At 46.6% G+C, this 8507-nt stretch overlaps 2 protein-coding genes across 9 annotated transcripts in view; one reads left to right on the top strand and one right to left on the bottom strand.

The window, feature by feature from the left end:
• LOC109510208 (LIM domain-binding protein 3-like) overlaps positions 1-3298 on the top strand; it is a 24188-nt gene extending 20890 nt beyond the window's left edge. For all 8 annotated transcript variants that reach the window (XM_019860370.1, XM_019860369.1, XM_019860371.1 and 5 more), the window contains 5 exons: positions 622-976; positions 1864-2044; positions 2222-2342; positions 2428-2543; positions 3001-3298. In XM_019860370.1, the coding sequence (XP_019715929.1) occupies positions 622-976; positions 1864-2044; positions 2222-2342; positions 2428-2543; positions 3001-3090 (863 nt within the window). In that variant the 3' untranslated portion in view covers positions 3091-3298. The remainder of the gene's footprint in view (positions 1-621; positions 977-1863; positions 2045-2221; positions 2343-2427; positions 2544-3000) is intronic.
• Positions 3299-4824: 1526 nt separating this feature from the next.
• On the bottom strand, positions 4825-8499 carry LOC109510210 (synuclein-like). Its single transcript, XM_019860374.1, has 5 exons — positions 8346-8499; positions 6979-7020; positions 6042-6169; positions 5469-5525; positions 4825-5235 (listed from the first exon to the last, which is right to left on the bottom strand). The coding sequence occupies exons 1-4, from the start codon at positions 8464-8466 to the stop codon at positions 5469-5471; spliced, it is 348 nt and encodes a 115-aa protein (XP_019715933.1). The 5' UTR covers positions 8467-8499; the 3' UTR covers positions 4825-5235.
• Between the last annotated feature and the right edge of the window lie 8 nt (positions 8500-8507).

The following is an 8507-nucleotide window of genomic DNA, read 5'->3' as shown; positions in this document are numbered from 1 at the left end:
TGTGTTTACTTTTTTGGTTTTGATTTTGAGCAGCAAATTTGGAGTTACATATTGGTGCTCACCAGGAATGCATAGGCACAATTGCACAAATTTTCACTTGAAAGAATAGTGGCGATCTTGGGATTTTTTTCTGTTCAATTTTCAAACTGTGTAAATTTAATACACTTCATCTTCAGCATGTTTAGTGCCACTTTTGTAAGTAACCACGCCCCCGTCACGGCCACGCCCCGTCCAGGCCACGCCCCTTCCGCTTTTTTCATCACTCGCCATTGCCATGTATGGTATTCGGGCTTTTGTGTTTTTCGTTTTGAAAAACAGATTTTAAATGACATCAAAGGGTTATTTGGTGTGGTAGCTTGGTCACTTGACTGCTTGGTTCTTGAGGTGATTGGCTGATAGTTCCCCAAATGACTGTCCCTGGTGGGTGGTGGTCAAATGGGTGTTGTTTTTTTGTTGTTGGACTCAAAATGTTCTCCAAATGTTGCCAAAGTCACCCCAGACGTGACAACGTTCCCAAAGATGAGATTGTCGCGGAAGTGACCCCCATTTGTCGCGTGACATGAACTGCCAGACTTGCCGCGTTTGGTTTGTTACCCGACGAACACTTCCTGTCTCTTTCAGCTGCTCCCCCCCACATGCCCCAAGCTCACCCCCACCGCGCCTCTGCCGCTCCGCCACAGGCGGCAGGCGGCGCGGGTGGCAACCGCCCCCCGTGGGTGACCGACAGCTCCTTCGCCAACAAGTTTGACCCGAGCAAGACCACCACCGCGGTCATCAAGCCACCTCCGTTGCCTCAGGCTGCGCCCCCGCCGCCCCAGTACATCCCCAACCCCTCGGCCGCCACCTCCAGCCATGCCCATGTCACTCCTAGCCCCGCCCCCTTCTCCCCCGTGGCCAGGGGTGTGGCGCAACGGGCCGAGAGGTTTGCCGCCAGCAGCCGCACGCCCTTGTGTGGAGCCTGCAACAGCATCATCAGGTAACGCTGCGCCGTCCTCTCCATGAATGAAAAAAAAAGACAGCAGACATGGTGAACGTTCGGGACCAAATTCCGCCACCAATTGCGAAAATTCGTAACGGGTATTTTAAATGAGGCCTCCTCAAATGTATCTAAGCTCACTTTGATCTCTTGTTACTGTCTGAAACACATCCAGAATTTCAGTCCTGAGGCGTTCGATGATGCTTAGTCACTTAAAGGGTCCAAAAGAGTTCAATTTAAGATGAAGATTGGTTCATCATTTGTTTGAATAGTTGACCACTGACCAATACCATCAATTTGTAACAAAATGTGAAATTGACCATATTTGGGCGTACAGTTTCCACCCAACAGCGACTCTATTCAGTAAATGAACAGTCAAAATACAAATCTATTAATTTACGATCAAAAATGTGTTCGCTCTATAATATATTAAACGTTTTTCATATTTTGCATACACTTTTTTTTTAACTTCATCTTGAAATGACTTGACCACGTTCGCTCGTGATTTGAACTGTTAATCAGATTTTTTTTTTAATACTCCAAACTATGATCCTGAAACACTTTTACATCATTTCAAACTGTTCTTACATTACCTTTCAAAATAAAAGCCTTACATCATTTCATACAGAAACAAAAATGCACCAGATGTCCACGTGCCCACCAATTTCGACTTTCCCTTTTGCCATTCTGTAAGCTTTTTGACTCCGCCGTAGATGGTCTCCATTTTTAAAAACACTCGGCGCTCACCGTACCCAAATTATCCGTGAACTTCCGCCACCGCCAAAAGCCGTCCCGACCTTTCTCTCTGCATCTTCTCGAGATGTACCACCCTGCTTTTCCGCCGGCTTGTCAAAGCCCGCAAATGACGTGAGTGTTTCCGGTCGCAGGGGTCCCTTCCTGGTGGCGCTGGGCCGCTCGTGGCACCCCGAGGAGTTCAACTGCCACTACTGCAACATGTCGCTGGCCGACGTCAGCTTTGTGGAGGAGCAGAACAGCGTTTACTGCGAGAACTGCTACGAGGAGTTCTTTGCCCCCACCTGCGCACGCTGCAGCACCAAGATCATGGGGGTAAGGCGTCAAAAGCATCGGCCAGTCCTTTTGAGTTCTACGTGGTTAACAATGGCGCTTTGGGGGGGGGGGGAACAACTGAGACATACAGATTGTGCTACATAGTTAGTTACATGTGCGTGCACAATTACAAACACCTGAACTAACCACTTATTGTGCCCCACCATCGCGTGGCAGGAAGTGATGCACGCTCTGAGGCAGACGTGGCACACCACTTGCTTTGTGTGCGCCGCCTGCGGCAAACCCTTCGGTAACAGCCTCTTCCATATGGAGGACGGGGAGCCGTACTGCGAGAAAGGTGCGCCGCCGTCCCTCTTGCGCGTGACTTCTGTGCTATAACGACGCGAGCGGGTCGCTAACAACGCCGCTCGATCTGCTCTCAGATTATGTGGCGCTGTTCAGCACCAAGTGTCACGGCTGTGACTTCCCCGTGGAAGCCGGAGATAAATTCATCGAGGCTCTCGGTCATACCTGGCACGACACCTGCTTCGTGTGCGCGGTGAGAAACTCCTGCAGTCCAACGCCGTCCCTCCGCCGGGGGAGATGAGACCACATACACCCACTGTCTTCAAATCTACACCATACTGCAATGGCTCGACGCAGGCAAAATATTTCTTGAAGTTTTGTGGGCACAACAGAACTACTTGTGAAGATTGACATGGCAACTCGTAGGGGCTGAAATCTGATTGAGAGGGCGTGGGAGGGCGATCGATCTGTCATCCACATAGACACAACTGAAGGAGTGCAGCCAAGAGAAACTTTACCAAATGAAAACAATAAACTGTTTGGACGAAAAACAATTTCATTGAACAAATACGTCCTATTCTCTGTCAGCTCTAATTTCAACAAAATATGTTGGGTCAAAAACAAAAAAAAAGAAAAAGCTTAGTTCGGATCCTGATTGAACATTTGCCTTCATCAATGTACAATGTCCGTTGCCTGTGTTGTTGTTTCAGGTGTGTCACGTGAACCTGGAGGGCCAGCCCTTCTACTCCAAGAAAGACAAACCTCTGTGCAAGAAGCATGCTCACGCTATCAATGTGTAACCGGGCAACGACTTGCACACGCACACATCAGATGATCATCACTTATACACACACGTGTGCAAAAACAAACCCCCCAAAACATCTCTGCAATACAGTACTTTGCTTTTAGGAGGTTTTGACAAGCTTTTATACAGCTTCACTTTTCCATGAGCGATTTACTCACGCGCACACACAATGAGCCTTCAACATTAGATAAGTCATGGGAAAACAAATTGAAAATCAAGCATTCAATCTAATTCTTTTTTTTTACAGCACATGTTTTAATTCTGTTTGGAGGGAAAAAATTCTCAGCCCGGTAGTTTTTTGTTTTCTGCCCAGACTAGCCACAAGACCCCTGAACTCAACACAGATTGGCCTCCACTCCGCCAAAACCCCGAAGAAACCAACGTCATACTCATCTGCATTTTTACTGGACACCTCAACTGCACTTCATGAGTACAGATCCCTGCACTAACCACATGCTGTCCTACCCTTTTGCAGACACCTGAACTCAGCACACGCCATCGCACACAGATAGTGCTGCAATGAAAGCTGCCCACCGGTGTGTCTCCTTAAATTTCATGCAGTTTTTCTTTTGGAACTCGTGCTATTTATTTTTCTAGGGCCACTCTTTCATTTGGTGCTTAACAAAAGTGAAATTATTTAATCAGAGTTTTATTTGATGTATTTTGTTTTCTAAAGCATCCAGCAAAGTTTCTTGGAATGGCGTTTGCTTTTCTTTATTTTTGAGTGGATACGACAACGTTGGACAAAATGTTTTTTGTGTTTTTCCGCTTGGAGAAAAAATGCAAGGACACCAACAGTTGAATGAATTAATGGTGGGTGTACTTTGTCACGTTTGTCTGTTGCTCCAAAGCCTGAATGAACCCCATGAAGTGGACAACATAGAGGTGGGAGGCGGGGGGTTGCCAAGTGTGCAAATGTACCGTAGCATAATGGTGCCTTAAACACACTGTGCGAGTGTCGCAGTCGCACGTCCACTTTTTCAAGCATTTTCTACTCGCGTGAATGCGTGTGCATGCCCCTTGTTTGTTGCCACCCTTTTTTTTTTTGCGTTTGTGCCGCCTGAAGGAAGGAAGGAAGGGTGGAATGAAGGAAGCAAGAAAGGACAAGCTAGAGCCAAATAAAGTTAAGAGTTCATCTCACCTGGAATGATTTCTCACACGCCAAGAATGATTTCTGCTGCAAGTGGAATAAAGTCGAACATTTGCTGCAAGCATCATGTCTGATCAAAATTATCATTCACATTATTTTTTTGTGTGTTTTTTGGTTTCACTTTTTCTTTTACAATGAAAACAGCACGCTATAATATTGTACATAAAAATGTCACGACCTGGAACGTCAAGAACGGACGTTTTTGCAAAAATGTGGGCTTCAATTGGTATAGTGCGGCTCCATCTGGCGTGGGTGCCTTGGCCACTTGGGGGCAGTATAGCAAACACTACGAACACAGAAACGTTGCAACTTCTCAACAGCAACGTCAAGCCATTCGTCACAAACGATAGGCAACGTCTGTGAGTTGTATTTTGTTCTCCCGATGTGTTTTTCGTTGAAGTGTCCGTGGCTCAAACGCTTAAGCTGCCGCGTGGATGCACACTTTATTTACACTAGCCCGTTGCCTTTACCATCTCGAGGATCGCTCCTTTGTTTTATCATAGAAAAATTTATGGGAGTCGTGTCATTCGGTACGTTTGTAACAATAGAGAATTGCGAATAAAATCGGCACAGTCGGACGGATGTTAAAGGTACGTTTATTTCATTTGTATTGTTTTATAAAAGAAAGTAGCACTGAAGCTCAGTTAATAACAGCGACACAGACTGGAGATAAGTGTGTAGTGATTCTTTCGTGGTTGTGTGTGTATGTGCGTGTGTATGTATGAGCAGGCGCGCGTGTTTCTTGGCAAAGCTACATGCACGGCGAAAGGCATCGGATGTGTTTCTGACTTCCAGCCCTGTGATTGGACGCTTGGGGCGGCACATTGGGCCAGAGTGACGTCACTCTACACGCCGACCAATCAGCCGAGAGTTGTGTGGGAAGAGGGCGAAAAGCGGAAGAAGTGGCGCCAAGACAACACGCGAGGAAAGGCGGGAATCGGTCTTCTTTCTCCTCATTGGACGGGCACAAACAGGAAGTGAGTGTTGACACTAGAAGAGTTGAAACGTCAATTGAACAATCAATGAATAAATACTTTATTTTCAAAACTAGCATGAAGTGTTAACCTAACAGCGTAATTGAAAACATGTAAATTTCCTGCAAGCACACTGCCTTTTAAAAAATATATATATTTAATTTTATTGCAATTGTGACAGTTAAAAAATGACATTGGCAATGACACGATGAAACTAATGAAATGTTAACACGACATCTGTCTACTCACCTACTGAGCAGCTTGTTGGGTCTGTTCTCCTCCGTCGTCTGTTTTTGGAGCATCAGTCTGCAGGAGAAAGACATCACACAGGTCACATGACCGCTGCCATCTTGTTCCGCCTACGTTTACTGTATATTCATAACCGTGACTCATCCTGAACAAAGCAATTCGTTGTTCTCTGTTTCAGCACTGTCACATAACTTATCCTGTCGCTAGTTTTAGAGTTATGAAGAGTTGTTTTATTGTAAGTCATGAATGCTGAAAAACATCTTACGACAACAAAAATCTTACGACATGGGAATCTGAATAACCGAAGCTAGCCACCGCCAGCTCATTTTCATCAACCGTGTGGCCTCGCTGGGTTGGACATTTATAGTCCGGCGAGAAGCAGACAGGCAAATTGAAAGTCCGACAAGTTGCCGAAATCGCATCATTTCTGATTCGACGACTTAGAATGCAATGCAGTTCAGTCGAGTAATTGGTTCAGCCCCTAGTTCACTCGAGAGAAAAAAATTCAAATGTTCTATTTTTGGGGCGGGGGAGAATAAAGTGCCAAGACTGCCAGAAGCTGTCATGGCTCACCACAGTGACGAATCCGGAGGATAAGGCGGCGTTCTCCACGCTATCCACTGTGGCCTGGGCGACCTCGTTGGCCCCGGTGACGGCGGCGTCGGCCACGATGTTGGCCTGCTCGGTTGTCTTCTGGGACACTGGAAGGAAACTGGGATGTCAGCGTGTCATAAGCTGTTTTGGGAACCACTCCCGAGACCATCGGCAAGTTCTGCAGAAATCTGATCCTGAAAACATGCACGATAGTGGCTTTCGAGGACGGGAGTTACCCATCCCTGCCCTCGACACTCTCTTGTGCACTATCTAGTGCGGTGGCCATTTTGTAGTGCTGTTTGAATGCAGTGACGGCCTAAACTCATTTGCTCTCGTGGACGGCAACCGGAACGCAACCATTTACTGCAGCCGATCAATATTGTTATCGAGTGCATTTTTTTTCAACAAGTAGGTGTGGAAGACGGTCTCGCCTAGCTTCTCTATAATGTAATGACTAACAGATCCCTGTAGATGGCGATGTTGGGTGGCTTTGGATTTGCAGTCAGCACGGCTTTTGAGGGGAAGATGAAGATTCGGAGGTTGAATCTCGGCATGCCACGGTAATTACGAGGGTGAGAAATGCTGACCCGTTGCAAGTCGGACAAGTTTAGGCACCTGACACTCAAACGGAGTATGTTTGTATATGAAATTAAACAAGAGTATGTGTCATGGTACGTAGGGGCAAGTGTGTCACGATTGCAAGAACATATGATGCCATTCATGGTGTGAATGGCAAACATCATGTAAAAAAAAGCCACTGACATTCAAGTCAGGTCACGCGCTGAGTCAGCATCACTGCCGGTGCATCTCAGATTTTGCCATCAAAAGGCCTTTTGTAATTTGAGGTGTCACAATAGTTTCAAATATTTTCCTCAATGTCACTGTTGCGATGGTGTGAGTGCTTCGGTTTTGGTACCTGTATTGACGCCGGTCACCACGCCCTCCATCGTCTTGTTTCCTGGAAATAACACATGAAGGACATGATGAGCGTGCATGTGTGGAATTGAATATGATTGACTTGGCAAGTTTTTATGAAACAAACAGGGCGACCGCGCAATCCGGATGCAGAGGATGTGATTTCATGCAACCACTTGACAACGTGCAGTGGAGGAAATTGTTTTCAGTGAAATTAACGCCCTCCTCTTAAAAAGGTGCATTGCCTATAGATGCCACAAGAGGGCGGCAAAGCGTCGGTTTGGAACCACTCGTCTCACTTCAACACGGTTCGATCAAAGTGGAATTGGTTCCTTGACCACGCTCGTATCTCCAACTATGAAATGGGCAACTTAAGCTGCGTAGGGGCCCGCAGTCCGCACATCCTAACCAGATGTGCGGAACGAAAATGCCATTTGAAATCAAGACAAAATGTGCAGAAACAAAGAATAGAAGACGATCTCCAGATATTTGACCGCTCATTTGCATAGATAAAAGATCCACTCTTCAACGACACATGCTTCGAAGCAAACAATTAGTGTGGTTTTGTTTTTCCTTCTTCCCGCTGCAAAGTGCTCTCTTGCATCAAAGTCCCCATTCAAAGATGGCACAAAACTGCTGAGCAGTAAACCGCCATGATTTCTCGGGAGTCATTTTGCGTGAATTTTGACAAAAATCAACCTTTGCAACCTCTGCTTTTATTTGACAAAAACAATGATCAACAATGTTCCCGATTTTCTGACGGATGCAACCAGGAACTGAATCCTCATTCATTGATGCTTGTGCATTTTCTGCAATTTCCATTTGATTTTTTTGTGAATGAAGGGATGGAAAACAAGACTTTTTTTCCCCGCTTCAAAATCCTCGATATCGATAGCGGCGGCACAAATGATGGCCCGTCTAGCGGGGAACGCCGTAGTCTGTTTTTTCCTTTCCGACCGAGTCGCATCTCAATTAGGTTTTTGTGTTCTCTTTCTACTTTGCAACAACTCAATCTGTCCTGGGCCACACCCTGAACGCCGTCTGGACTTCCTCTCCAAACATGCTCCCCCGCCACCTCCTCTCCCTCCCCCTCCGTCCAGTTCTCAACCTTCCACCACGTCGTCTGCATGACCCCGCATCTCTGTGGTTTGCATTTTAATTTTTAACGTCGCCCTTTCTGCCCCCACCGCTCATCCCTCGCTCCCTATGAGCTTCACCCACTAACAAATAATTCATTCCATTTAGGGAAGCTTCATTTTCTCTGATCACATCAGATGAAATATTCCCCTAACCCCCCCATTCTTTGAAACAAAATGCACTCATTTGCTATCGTCGTCATGAAGCAACATTTGGCCTTTGCCAACTCACCGACATACATGACCCCCTCCTTGGTCTTGGCGGCGGCCTCCTCCACGCCGGCTTTGGTCTTCTCTGCGGCGGCCACCACGCCGTCCTTGGCGATGGAGAAGCCCTTCTTCAGAACGTCCATGATGCTCCGCTGCTGCTGCTGCTGCTGCTGCTTCTTTTGGT

This window comes from Hippocampus comes, unplaced genomic scaffold, assembly GCF_001891065.2.
Source record: "Hippocampus comes isolate QL1 unplaced genomic scaffold, H_comes_QL1_v1.1 scaffold39, whole genome shotgun sequence".
NCBI classification, from domain to species: domain Eukaryota; kingdom Metazoa; phylum Chordata; class Actinopteri; order Syngnathiformes; family Syngnathidae; genus Hippocampus; species Hippocampus comes.
Note: the sequence above shows the minus strand (reverse complement) of the source record. Positions and strands in the feature narration are given on the sequence as shown.

What these genes read in the sequence shown, in the direction of transcription:
- LOC109510210 (XM_019860374.1), bottom strand. Translation starts at nt 8,466, where the DNA reads ATGGACGTTCTGAAGAAGGGCTTCTCCATCGCCAAGGACGGCGTGGTG. An exon ending in GGAGGGGGTCATGTATGTCG is followed by an intron (nt 7,021 to 8,345) that starts GTGAGTTGGCAA and finishes TGTTATTTCCAG; the next exon opens with GAAACAAGACGATGGAGGGC. An exon ending in CCTCCGGATTCGTCACTGTG is followed by an intron (nt 5,526 to 6,041) that starts GTGAGCCATGAC and finishes TTTCTCCTGCAG; the next exon opens with ACTGATGCTCCAAAAACAGA.